At 37.4% G+C, this 14,301-nt stretch overlaps 1 protein-coding gene across 1 annotated transcript; it reads right to left on the reverse strand.

The window, feature by feature from the left end:
- Window positions 1-520: 520 nt before the first annotated feature.
- LOC113110851 (ETS domain-containing protein Elk-4-like) lies at window positions 521-14,041 on the reverse strand. The gene is made up of 6 exons (XM_026275081.1): window positions 12,366-14,041; window positions 10,336-10,651; window positions 5,626-6,318; window positions 4,833-5,021; window positions 3,732-3,848; window positions 521-3,168 (listed from the first exon to the last, which is right to left on the reverse strand). The coding sequence occupies exons 2-6, from the start codon at window positions 10,540-10,542 to the stop codon at window positions 3,067-3,069; spliced, it is 1,308 nt and encodes a 435-aa protein (XP_026130866.1). The 5' UTR covers window positions 10,543-10,651; window positions 12,366-14,041; the 3' UTR covers window positions 521-3,066.
- Window positions 14,042-14,301: the final 260 nt, after the last annotated feature.

A 14,301-nucleotide genomic window follows, 5' to 3' on the forward strand; every position in this document is an offset into this window, starting at 1 on the left:
GTTAAATACAACTTAAGCTTGTATTTAAAACATTAACATTACATCAATTTAGGTTTTAGGGCAAATCGTTTCTTGAAATAGTCAAAAAAAAATTCTGTGCACACAAATGCTGTCAAAAGTCTTTAACGCAGAACAATCCTATAAATAGTTGAAGTTTTAGTTAGTAGCTGTTTTCGTCGGCAAAAGCCAAAAAAAATAGCCTTTAGAAACAATTAGCAAAATTGTTGCCTATTTTCATTTAACTGGCAACAGACAACAAGACTGAAAGGCACCACATTAGCATGAGTGTGAAAGAGCAGTTTCTTCTACTCCGATCAATTTATGTTAGGTACAAACATGGAGCGTTGTGAACTGTGGGTAATCACACAATACCTGAGAGATTAATTTGAGATGCTGAACAGTTCCTGTTTTCATATATTTATTATATATATATATATATATATATATATATATATATATATATATATATATATATATATATATATATATATATATATATATATATATATATATGGACACACACACACACACACACATCCCTTTGTATTTTCTATCATTGGTGGTCCTACAGGGAGGGACTAACAGAGCTCGGTTTCTGCATTTTGAATGTCAGCATTTAAGCCTTGTTCCAGTATAGCATCTACTGCATGTCAGTTATAAATCATGGCTTTTTGATTTTAAGACTCTTAGAGGTAGAATTTTATATTGTGCAACATATGGGCATTAATTTCCTATACTGTTTTATAATTGGAGATTAAACGCTCTAAAAAAAAAAAAAAACAAAAAAAAAAAAACAATAACACACCGATATTGCATTGGCAACAAATGAGGACAGCAAAGAGTGGCTGCAGTATTTGGTTCAGACAGTGATCTTTACTGCAGTTGTGCAATATTCAATTCTCTTTAAGAATACAAACTCCACTGGACTTGTTTGGGTATTCTATACAACGCCTGATCAGAAAAACTACTTAACAATTAGTAGTAATGATTCTTTTAAATTATACATTACAAATGACATACACTATTATGCAAAAGTTTAGGGACTTCTGAATAAAGTCTGTTATGGTCACTAGTGCTCATATTTATTACAAAAATTAAAGCAAAAATGGTCTACTTACACTTTTTTTATGTATTTACTATAATGCACACTAAAATATATCTGTTGCCTTCAAAAACACACGGCAGTTCTGAAAGAACATCAATGGAGAAAAATGCATGGTCTAATCTACCAGCAGAGGTTAACTGGACCATGCTAACCGGCTACAACAAGGACAGACACTTCTGACTGGGCATTACAAACAGCTTTGCCTTGTTGTCCAAGGTAGATTGCATTCTGCCGGGGGATTGAATCTTGCACAACTCCGGGAAAGCTGACAAATGCAGGAATGGTTTTGAGTATTTGGCCCGGGCTCTACAGCCAGCCATCCAGTTACGGTACGCATCCAACCGATCTCCAGCAATCCAACTATCCTAATGGTGGGATGAGGCTTTAAGCACTGAGCCGGTGCCGTTCCATTCCATTTTACGCTGTGTACGCTCCATTAGATTAATGGTGAATCGGCAGTCGATTGGAGTAAAGCAAGTCCTTGGGGCCTAATGGCTTCCAGTCTTTCAGAGAGGAGGGAATGTTTTATACGAAAAGATTTGCATGATAAGCATAGCCGCAGTGGCATATCTGGTGGTGTTACGGTAATGGTTCAATGGCGTTGGGGCGTGTTTGGAAACACGCTTCATTAGACAGTCGCCATCAAGCATTGCAGCGTGGGCGATGCCAATCTTCCCTACTCAAAAATGTGCATCATGCTCAAAGCACCAGAAAAGATGAGGTTAATGCTAGAAGATGTCACTTTAAAATGTGTTTTCCAGTGATGAGGGTCACATCAAGAACGTCCTGAATGTTAGACTCAATATTCATAAAGAGATAGTACACCCAAAAATGAATTAAACGTCATTTTGTTGCAAACCTCTGTGAATTCTTTCTTCTATGGAACACAAATGATGATATTTTTTGTATCACGTGTCTCAGAATGAAGGTCAATGGGGTCAAATGTTGTTGACTTTCATTGCATGGATGTTCTCCAGAAGATTGTGTTCCTCATACAAAAGAAAGACACGCAGGTTTGGAATGACTTGGTGGACTATCCCAAATAAACTTGACTTCTGCTGATTGTGATTGCAACCATTTCTTAAAGTGGGATTCATGTTCATGTGGCTCTGGAATAATAAAACGCTGTCAGGAGCTTGTTTGAGGGTTGCACAGCTAGCTTTACAGGTGACATTAATGTAATAAAATAAGCCAACTAGTTCACTACTGTTCTGGATGGCTAGTAAACACGAATAGGAGCAAAAGCCCTAGTAAGTGCAGCTTGTTTTCATCTAAGTGCTGTTTATGTGGTTACAGAACACTTTAAATACAAAGCAGTAAGTGCAGCATGAGGACAAGTACAAGATAAAACAGAGGTCACCATTATCAAAATCACAAGGCAAAGGGGCGGTTTAGCTTGGCAAGGCAGGTTTGTTTGAGGACTTCCCAAACAAAAGGCAAACACCAGTTGGGACGAGGTGAACTTGTTGGATTATGTACAAAATGATCCCTCTTTATCCAATTCAGAACAAGGATCTTGCTGTACAAACACACGGTGCTGACGTCACGTGAGAATCTCTTCTGCGTCTGATCGGAGTCTTAAGCTCCACAAGAAACTGAACACGAGGAAATTCAATCCAGATCCTAATCTAATGATCAAACAACGGGACGTTTTACGATGAAATCCCATTTTGGCAGCCGTGCAGATCGACAGCCATCTGCTTTAGTCACACTAGAGCCGATCCCTGAAGACCAGCGCATTAAAAAATAGCAACGAAAGATTTACTGATGTATCCGATGGCTTGATATACATCCCAAGGAAAAGTTTCAGTGACATCACAAAGGTTCGAGAGTCAAATGGCGGTCAAAGATGTTTTTTTTTACTGAAGTGTGCCAGATCAGGTGAAGAGAATGAGGTTATCCTGCGTTTATCAATCAAGAACTTGAGGCAAAGATGAAGTGTGCTGGTCTTTGTCCCCCTCTTATGTCTTCTGTGGGTCGGGTGAGAGAGGGCCGGGCGTGTTGGTGCCGTCTAAATTATACACGGGAACAGAGAACTGCGCAGAACTCAGTACAGAAGGAAACTGATAAAAGGAAAAGAAACAGAATGAAAAAAAAAAACTGAAAGAATCCTTTTTGGAATATTGTGATTTTATTGTGAACATCTCAATGTGTCTAAAGGTAGTTTTATTAGTGGTGTTTTCATTAACTGAAAGAAGAAAAATCGATACTTTTGACCCTTACAATGTATTTTTGGCTAGTGTTAAAAATATACTCTTGCAACTTCAGACTGGTTTTGTGTTTTAGGGTCACATATTCTACACCCCAATCCCTACCCATTAGCTAAACTTAACAACTACCTTACTAACTATTAATAAGCAGCAAATTAGGAGACATCACTCCCATTATATTCAACAAAGCTGTTTTCACTAAAGCTCTTATTTCTGTCTGGCTCAAATCAGTGGAATTACAGGAAATTTGAGCACCAGCACCATTTCTAGGTGAAAAGAATATCTGTTGTACTCTTAGATGATGTGACTTGAATCCAAATCATAAAATGTGATTGTAGTCTTGAGGACGTTGGGATCAAATTTAGGTTTGGAACAAGTGTGAAAACAGCCATAGTAAACAATTTCAAGGGGCTCACCTGAAAGAGGGTATGCGTGCCCTGTCTCCGGGCGGGACTGTGGGGGGCCACTGGACTGAGTGTGCTCCAGAAATGGATATTGGACAGAAGTGGACTGGGTGTGAGCAGCAGGGGTGTCTGCAACAAATGGGAACTTTTTCAGACATGTATACAATATGACTCTTGTTCCAGCTTGTATTCATTAAAGACGCCTTTCCAAATGCTCGTGGCACACAGTTTTTGCAAGAAGCATAACCCTGAAATATAAATGTTTAATTAAAAGTAGCTTAATGAGACTTTAAGAAGCAATAAGAATTAATCACAGGGCAAGGGTGCTGCATTTCCCCGAAAACAATAAATAATAGATTTGAATTATAGTGCATTTCATCTTTCATCTCGCTGAAGAGACAGCAGGAGGTTGATCCTCTGGGGCTGGCTGTATGAGTGCTCGTAAACGCAAAGATTGTGCAGTCTTAACGAGGTGATCCGTCAAAGCAGCATCCAGCTAAACCTCACCATATGATCACTATCATGTAACAGCCAATGAGTGTCTTCCAGGCACATCGTCAAGAGTTCAAGTGGTGCACTACTGCCCTCTAGTGTTTCCGAATTACATTCATGCAGTGATGCTCAAATCTGGCTAGAGTTTAGCTCCAACCCTAATCAACAAACAAACCTACCTGTGATTTTCTAAAATCCTGAAGACACTCATTAGCAAACTAAGGTGTGTTTGATTAGGGTTAGAGCTAAACTCTGCAGGAAAGTGGATCTCATGAGTCAGATTTGAGGATCACTGCATTAATGCAACCAAAAGGACTTCAATTAGACCTCATCATATTCCTGTTTAGGATATCCACACATTTAGAGAAAAAAAAAAAAAAAAAAAAACACTATGTTGGTTGTAATTGGTCATTTTCTTTTAAACAACACACCCTCAGAGAAGGCGATGATCATTGGTCTTTTTATTTTTGTGGTTGTATAACATACCTTTAGTGAGACGGACAGATAATGTGACCAGACACCAAATGTGCTGATGGTCTGATGAGTCTAACAAATCAACGACAGCAAAGAAAAGAAAACAGCATTGTCCATGCGAGACGGGGAGGTCAGGAGGAGACTGACCTGCAGTAAGGCCGTAGGGATGGATGGGCTGTACAGATTGAGAGGGCTGAGGTCAGAGCTGGTCACCACCAGTGTGGGCATCAACTCCAGGCCTTTGGGTTTCTTAGACTTTCCGCTGAGATTGCGCAGTGGAGATTCAGACATCTCAGACACTGGAACAATGTCCTTGGAAACAGAGGTGGGCTGGTCCTGAGAGATCAAGACAGGGAGAGAAAGAAGGGCATGTTCTTCTGTTTGCGAGGTCAATACACTGCAGGATTTTAATAGGATTGAGATAAATACTTAATGTTTACAATACACAATATTCTTCATTTAGAAAATTATTATGCTACATTCTTATTTGAAGTGATTCATTCCTATTCGTGCTACAGTTTGTTACATTTTAAACAACATAAACATAGAATATTACCAAATTTTCCACACAAAATCTAATTTAGCCATTGCCTGTATTTGAAAATAACACAAATCACACTGACTGGCTCTGAGGTGGCGTTGTATTTACGAAGAAGAGTCACCTAAAGCTGAATCTCATCAAGAATCATTTTGCAACAGCAACTCTCTGAATCAAATACAGGCGGATCGTGAGATGCCTAAAGATTCTGGATTCATTTTCAAATCTACTTGTGCATGTATCTGGTTCCGAAAAAAGCAAATGTGAAGTAAAAACTCCTCCAAGCTGCTAGCTTATCTTCTAGGATTTGACACACCACCTTCCCTCTCACAAGATTTATATTTTATTGGATTTCCCCAGAGGCAGAACTGCACAAGTGAGCATCAGCACTAAGTGTCATACCTGCAGCTGTAACTCTGACGGCTGTGAGGAGAGGGACTCAATTTCACTGTCGATCACCAGCTCCTGGGAATCTGTCATCGGAGAAGAGGAGGGTGACTGGGAACGTGTGAGTGGCGATGAAGAGATTCTTGAGAGCGGGAAGCCCATCATGGCATTCTCTGAGGTGGGACTCTCCACATGCGAGACGCCGGTCTGTTTGGCCTCAGGTTCTGCTGGATCGGGCAGTGGAGCTTGGGCGGGTTGGGTTGAAAGTTCAGGCGTCCCTATGACAGACGGAGTGGGATGTCTGTTATGTGGCATGGCCCCAAATTTAATGACAGTGGGTGGCTGGGGCGACTCCTGGGCTGCCTTGTTCTCCATTAGCTTTTCTCCTGGATTTTCAACCTTAATGGATTTAAAAAGTTGCGTTCCCGACTGAAGAGAGGTCAACGTGAAGGATGTATACAAGCCAGAGTGGATATAGTCATTCCGACCAGACGATTTGGACTGACCCGGTGTTTCTGCTCCTCTGTCTGGGGCAGCTTTGCTGTCTTTATCCCTAGAGACGTTTGTAGGTTTGTCGGAGAGGGGCAGAGGTCCATTTGAGACGCCGTCTGCACCCTCCATTCTGGCCATGACATCTCCCTTTAGGATATCAGGGTACGATACAAAACGATACACAAACTTCTGCCCGTTTACTTTTTTGATGATGTTCTGCAAGGAAAAAAAACAGACAATTTGAGAAAATTCATAGTTAATGATTGACTTTGTCCTAAAGACAACTAAAAATATATCTAGGCAGTCACCCGAACAAATAAACTAAAACATCTCGCATGCACATTTTTAACCTGTGTTAAGAGACTATAAAGAATGTGGAAAATGATACTTCTTGTCCTGCGGTGCCAAACGAGGCACCAAACCCTCGGTTCCCACTCAAGAATCAGCTCCTAGCGAGAGGCCATGACTTTCTTACTGCACTCAAGGGCTCGGTGACCCTCTTGGTTCAGTTCAGCGTGACTTGATTGTGTGTTTACAACAACAACACTGATGGAGGAGTGTGGGGGTGATGAGTAGCAATTATAATAAACACTGATTTACATATTGAGCACAACAGTGTTTACGGGGCCAATCAGAAAAGCCTGTAAGATTATCTCATCCAAAGAATGAAAAATAATTATTTCATAACTTTTAATTGCAAACTATAATTATTTTATAATTTATATATATATATATATATATATATATATATATATATATATATATTTTTTTTTTTTTTTTTTTTTTATAAAATATTATATTTTTATATAATTTTACATCATTTATTTAGAATTAATCATAATCGCAGATTGTATTTGCATTCATACTGCTTGTTTCCCCACATACAATGAAGTGAAATCAACTGAACTGGAACAAGCAAGTTCCACAATGACAAATGAAAAAAATGTTTAAATATAATTTAGACATATTTAAAACTGATAATGTAAAGTTAGACCTTTGTTTTGAAATAGTTAATGAAAAAGCAGAATATTTAAAATGAGGAAGTTGCTCTAATAGAGTGTAGACTTCTACTTTAAGCATTTTTAATATGGAACTTATCTCGTTTTTAGATAACTGTTAATTTTTATCTCGGCTTGTCTAACAGACATTTCTTCCTGGATGATGGACCATCACCTTCAACTCAACCTTGCCAAGACAGAACTGCTTGTGGTTCCATCAAACCCCATCGTTTCATCACAATTTCACCATCAAGTTAGACACTTCAACCATAACTCCTTCAAAAACAGTCAGAAACCTTGGAGTTATGATTGATGATCAGCTAACTTTCTCAGACCACGTTGCAAAAACTGTCCGGTCCTGCAGATTTGCTTTATTCAACATCAAGAAGATCAGGCCCTTCTGCACAACTCCTTGTTCAAGCTCTTGTTCTGTCCAGGTTGGACTATTGCAATGCTCTCTTGGCAGGTCTTCCAGCCAGTTCTATCAAACCTTTACAATTAATCCAGAATGTGGAAGCAAGATTAATATTTAATGAGCTGAAAAGAATGCAAGTCATACATCTGCAAGTCATACATTCAATTTACACTGGATACCAATAGCTGCTCACATTAAATTCAAGGCATTGATGTTTGCCTACAAAACCAGCACTGGCTCTGCACCCATTTACCTAAATTAATTACTTCAGACTTATGTGCCCTCTAGAAGCTTGCGCTCTGCAAGTGAACATCACTTTATTGTGCCATCTCAAAAAGGCACAAAATCTAAATTCTATTTTTTTCCTATTTGGTTTTATTTTTATTTATTATATAATAGAAAAAAAATAAATAAACTTGCAACATGTACTGCATTAAGCTATCTGAAACTTATAGCACTTGTGTATAATTTCTCTTTTGTTGATTTTGAATGCTTCCATTTGTAAGTGGCCTTGAATAAAAGCATCTGCTATATCAAAACAATCAAAGGTTTTTATTTAGCACAGTAGCTAGATTAACAAATAAAACCAGATTCCACCCAAACTAAATATTCCCTCACAGTTTAATAGTAATGATTTCATGAATTTCTTCACTGATAAAATAGATAACATCAGAAATACAATAACAAATGCTTCAGCTTCATTCATCTCACCCAAAGAAAAAATACAGTGCTTTACAACTATAGGACAGGAAGAGCTTAATAAACTTATCACTGTATCTTAACCAACAACATGTTTATTAGATCCTATATCCACTAAATTACTGAAAGAGTTGTTACCTTTAGCCGCTTCTCAATATTATTAACTCATCGTTATCTTATGGCAAGGCAAGTTTATTTATATAGCACATTTCATACACAAGGGTATTTCAAAGTGCTTTATATAAAAGAAAAGAAAAAAATAATAATAAAAAATTATCACAACAATAAAACAGTTTGAAAAAACCAAAAAATGATTTAAAAGGTTTAAAATGATTTAAAACGGTTTAGAATAGAAAATGATTACACATAAAATATAGTGCAATCATTTCGGACATCGTACAGTGCTCATTCAATAAATGCACAACTAAACATTAGTTTTGAGTCTGCATTTAAATGTGACTAATGTTTTAGCACATCTGATCTCTCCTGGAAGCTGGTTACAACTGCAGGCAGCATAATAACTAAAGGCGGACTCTCCTTGTTTTGTGTATTTCTAACTGACTGGATCCTAATGATCTGAGTGGTCTGTTAGGTTTATATTCAGTGAGTATATCTGCAATGTATTCAGGTCCTAGGCCATTGCGTGATTTATAAACAAGTAAAAGTACTTTAAACAATTCTAAGTGTAAAACTGGAAGCCAGTGTAAAGACCTGAGGACTGGTGTGATATGCTCAGATTTTCTGGTTCTAGTCAGAATCCTGGCAGCGTTCTGGATGAGCTGCAGCTGTCTAATGGTCTTTTTGGGAAGGCCAGTAAGGAGCCCATTACAATAGTCCACCCTGCTGGTGATAAAAGCATAAACAAGTTTCCCCAAGTCTTGGCTGGAAACAGAACATCTCATTCTTGCAATGTTTCTGAGATGACAGTATGCTGATTTAGTTACTGCTTTGACATGACTACTGAAACTAAGGTCTGTCTCCAGAATCACACCAAGATTCCTGACTTGATTTTTAGTTGTTTGACCCCTAGAGTCAAGGTATACATTTACCTTGAGACTTCGTATTTGTTTACAAATGCAAAGACTTCAGTTTTCTCCTTGTTTAACTGAAGAAAGTTCTGGCACTTTCAATTGTTATGTTTCATCAATGCATTGGCAGAGGGAGTCAATGGGGCTTTAGTCATTTGGAGATAAACCTAGGTAATTCTGGGTATCATCAGCAAAGCTGTAATAGTCAAATAATGAGAAAGAACCAAATTGCCTTAGTAGGAGCATATACAGGCTAAACAAGAGCGGTGGAAGAATTGAGCCTTGTAGGACTCCGCTTGTCATGGATGTCCAATTAAACTTTATGTCATGTCTCAAAACCATTTAAGATGGCTGTTTTTAAACCTCTAATTAAGAAACCACAACTAGATCCTAGTGAACTGGCAAATTTCAGACCCGTTTCAAATCTTCTGTATGTCTAGAATTTTAGATAAGATTGTGTCTGCTAAATTATGCAAAATATTTTTATATCTATGAAGAATTTCACGCAGGTTTCAAGCCCCACCATAGCACAGAAATTGCACTTTCTAAAATTACAAATTACTTTCGTCTTGCATCAGACTAAGGCTGCACCTCATTGCTAGTTTTACTTGATCATAGTGCTGCGTTTGACACTATCATGACATACTCATAGATCAATTACAAATCTATACGGGTATACAAGGGTTGGCTTTAAGATGGTTTAGATCTGACCTGTCTGATCACTACAAATTTATTTAAACGGGGAGTCATCTAAATTATCACCAGTAAAGTATGGAGTGACACAAGGATCTGTTCTAGGTCCTCTGCTATTTTTGATATACATGTTGCCCCTTGGAAATATTATTAGAAAATACAATCATGGAAGGCATGACTATCTATGAAAACAAAACAAAACAAAATGTTAGTCTGCTCTACATAAAGTTATCAAACAGCTTTAAAAGACATGGAATATTGATCAAAAGACTACCTTTATGATGGTATTATGACAAACCACATCCGCATCTCTCATAATCAGTTTGGACCATCATGAAGGTGAGTGAATGAAATGCTGCTGACTACTGAGATATTTCAAATACTTGCAGACAATACACACCTTGTCATAGTAGTAACGCAGAGCCCGGCTGAGTTTGTCGTAGTTCATGCTGGGTTTGTTTTTGCGGGCGCCCCATAATCTGGCCACCTCCTCCGCCTGCAACAGTTTGAACTCTCCATCCTCATTGGTCCAGCAGATGAGGTGGTCATTGCTGGGATCCAACAGAAGCTGCAGCAGGAACTGCCACAGGGTGACTGAGCTGTCCATGTCTTCTCTATTCGCAGACCTGGGGGAAACGTTACCTTCCAAGATCCTGTTTGCGCTCACAGCCTGACCGACACGTCACGGCATATTCCGGCAAATATTCTGACAGAGGCTAAAATCAAAATCAAGATGCGATTACATAAATTAGATGGGTGCAAATAAATGGCACTAAGTAACATAACCAGCATTAACAACTTTCAACATAACCATTCTATTAACCTTATATTTTAAAAGACCAAACATAGAACGTCAGTTCAAAAACATGGTAAATATGCGCACCATATTAAATACCAAATGGTACTGGACTTTAGCGTAATCCTGGCAATGCGGAGAGTGCAGGACGACTGTGTGTGTGTGTGTAAGCAGATTAAATTAAAACTAAATCTGTCCTGACTCATCCGATATCCAGCTGGTAGTTGCCAAAGAGAGTGAAAAAAAGTCTCCCACATACAATCTGACAGAACAGAACACACAAATATAGAAACACAGAGGCGAGACGTGACAGCTTTCCAGAGACTGTAGGAGACAACGTCTGGGAATTTTAAAGAGTTCAGGACAAAATGAACCTAGAAATCATCACCAAATATATAAAGCTCAAGATTGTGGCCTGTTGCATGATGATAGCGTTTGCATACTGTAAATGTGACAAATGTGCATCCTTAATTTAATGGCAAAAATTAGATTGTTTTTGCTTATTTTTCTTTATTAAAGACTGAAATGACCCTAGATTTTTACATAATTACACTTTTAAAGGTGCCATGGAATGCACTGATTGAATAATTCAGAAGCAATCTTTGCACAAATCCAGCGCTAAACTGCCTCCCTGTTTGTGAGGCAGTCAGTCCGGTGTAAAATGTAAGCACAAAGTATAGGACTTTACAGTTGTTATTTTTTTTCCGGGACATTTCCTTCAAAAATGAAAGTTAACCAGCACGCCTCAGTGGACTATGGAGACTGCTATGTTCGTTGGTGCATCCCAACACACAACACTTTTAACGGCTCTTTGGCACTGACATTTTACCTCCGGCAGTTACAGCAAGAGAACAGTAATGGCAGACTGCTGTTTATATGCTAATAGGGCAGAGAGTGTAACAAATGGGCGGGACTTTCACTGACTATGTCATCATAGTCTGGAACTGATTGTGTGGAGAGAATGTTTATGTTTGTTTCAATTATAAAACAACTAGTGGGTGGATTTTTACCATTATAGGCTGGTTGTTTTCACAGACTGCGGCCACACAACTGTGTTCAAAGTTATAAAAGTGATTTTTACATTCATACGTTCAAGATAAACATCATTTCAGTGCAATGGTGTATGTTGCCATCATATATATCTGGATATTTAATATAAACACTAAATTTACACTTACACCTGAATGGTTTTGATCCTATATGTCTTCTTATAATGAATAATTCATATTTCCATACAAAATACTATATAAAACTTTAAATTGAGACACACACACACACATACCTTTGTTTGAGCTTAACTTAAAATTCCAGGGACTCAAGGCATTCAAAACTGTGACAATAAATCTTAAATGTTTATTTAACCCCAAAAGATCTATGTAAACTCGCATAAAACTTTAATGAATAGGCTATTGTTGTATAGGAGTAAATGCAAAACCTCCGCAATTCAACTACATTTAACAGCCCCGACGGGTAAAAGTACATAATTTCTCATTCGTTTTAGTTTTCAAATTCTCAATAGGTTAACAAATTACATAGTGATTGAAAACATACCCAAATGTCTCAAAAATTATGAACTGCAACCTGTTAGAACGAGTTTCGTTAGTTAGCATCGAGCTAATGTCTGTCAAACTCACCTGAGAAGCTTTTTGCTCTCCAGTCCAGACTCGGTGGGATTCCGACGGATTAAAGCCAAAAAAAGAAAGAAAGAAAAAAAAAAGAAAAGAAAAACTACAGACTGTTTTATTGTATTTTTACATCGTGTAAAAAGATTTGGTGGTCAGCTAGCACAGCGCGCTAGTCTGCTAGCTAACGGAGTCTTAGCAAACTTTAGACTCATTAAACTAACATGAGCTGATATAAATTTTACTGTTTAAAGCGGTTTAATGCCTTTTTATAATGAGCGCGACAAAAAAAAAAAAGGCAGAAAAGGAGAAAGGGATATGCTAACGTTACAGTCTCTGCATCTCACGTAAGTTACTCATATTTTTAGCTGCAACCACAATAATACAAAAACAGGAAGCAACAAGCAACAAGCCCACCAGACAGAACACTTTCACTCCAACAGCGCTCAATAAAACTCCAGAACAAGCCTCAGATTTTATGAATCTGTAAGAAATGATGTCCATTCAGTTTGAAAAGCGTTGAAATCCTTACTGAAGATGTAAGTTCAGCTGCGTGAAAAATGCAGTGAAGCCAGTAAAATGCAGTGAAAGCATGTAGGTCATCTCATGATGGATTTATCATTTCATCTATGACCATATTAAAATGCATTACGTTACCGATCAATGTAAAATGCTATTCCTTGGTCGAAATAAACTCAAAATTGAAATGTTAAAAATGAAATATTAAATAATCCTCATTCAGTTTGATTGCACTTTGACATTTAGGATAGATATGAAATTACAGATGATTGACAGACATACAGATAAGAGACTAACCCCAGGTTTCACAAACATGGCTTAAGCCTAGTCCATGACTGAAATTTAAATCTGAGCTTTTTACACTGAAAGAAACTTTCACGGATTGATCACATCTGTGTCTGCGAAACTGGGACTATGTGTTCTTAAAATATACAGCAGGACTATATAAGTGGAGAGCAAAATGTAAAAGGAGATTAAACATGAATAGGTCAGAAAATGTACCATTCCGCTTATACCAAAATTAAATGTTCATATCTACGTATATCAATTATCAACAACACATACACTAAACAGCCAAAAGTATGTACACATCCCCTTCTGATGCAACTGGATCAAAATTGACCACACCCTCCGTGATTTATTTATAACAGTCTCATTTATACTCATTTTCCAAGTGCGTATAAAAGAGTGGCAGAATAAAAGTGTGATTGCAGTCTGCCTTCCAAACAGATTCCATCTCTGCAGATAAAAATATAAATGCAGGCACAAGCCCAGGATTCCTGCCGTACAAGATCAGTGACTGTCACTTTTACTAGTTTTTTGTGGATGCTTCTTTCCAGGTATTCTCCTAAAACATGCACTAACGTCAACAATAAAAAAATTGGCAGAATTAAAAGTGCTCTGCATTACAAAGAAAGCCATGTGAATTATTAAAAGTGTAACTCCCAAACAGATTACTTGACTTCTTCCTCCCGTTTGCAAAAACAGAAATGTTTTATAATGTGGTGTGATTTATATGTTTTAAATTGTAGTTAATTTGTCTATTAAATAGGCCTCCAGTTATGCATAAGTGGAATTCTCTTTCTGAAGTCTTTGCACCAATCATTGTTTTTGTTACATAAATCTAAAACTATACCAGCAGTTTTCGTGCTGAAATAAAATGAAACAAAATAAAATAATGAAAAACACAGTAAAATAGAAATGTTGCCTTTGCAACTAATTGAAATAAATATGTGAAGTACTAAAATGACTAAAAATAAATTGAAATATTTAAACAGAAATGACATGAAAATTGAAAACCTAATTGAAACAAGATTTTAAAATGAACAAAAAGTAGAAATACAAAACAAAATAGAAACACAAAAAAATAAGAATGACAAAAGCATATAAAGTTTAAATAAAAATAACTCAAAATAATAGTAATAGTATT

This window comes from Carassius auratus, chromosome 11 (genome assembly GCF_003368295.1).
Source record: "Carassius auratus strain Wakin chromosome 11, ASM336829v1, whole genome shotgun sequence".
NCBI lineage: Eukaryota > Metazoa > Chordata > Actinopteri > Cypriniformes > Cyprinidae > Carassius > Carassius auratus.

Bases quoted from the DNA above. Each gene is read 5' to 3' on its own strand.
- LOC113110851 (XM_026275081.1), bottom strand. From the start codon at position 10,542: ATGGACAGCTCAGTCACCCTGTGGCAGTTCCTGCTGCAGCTTCTGTTG. The intron at 5,022-5,625 runs GTATGACACTTA...TTGATCTCTCAG, and splicing joins CGTCAGAGTTACAGCTGCAG to GACCAGCCCACCTCTGTTTC. The intron at 3,169-3,731 runs GTGAGCCCCTTG...TCCTTTTATCAG, and splicing joins GCACGCATACCCTCTTTCAG to TTTCCTTCTGTACTGAGTTC.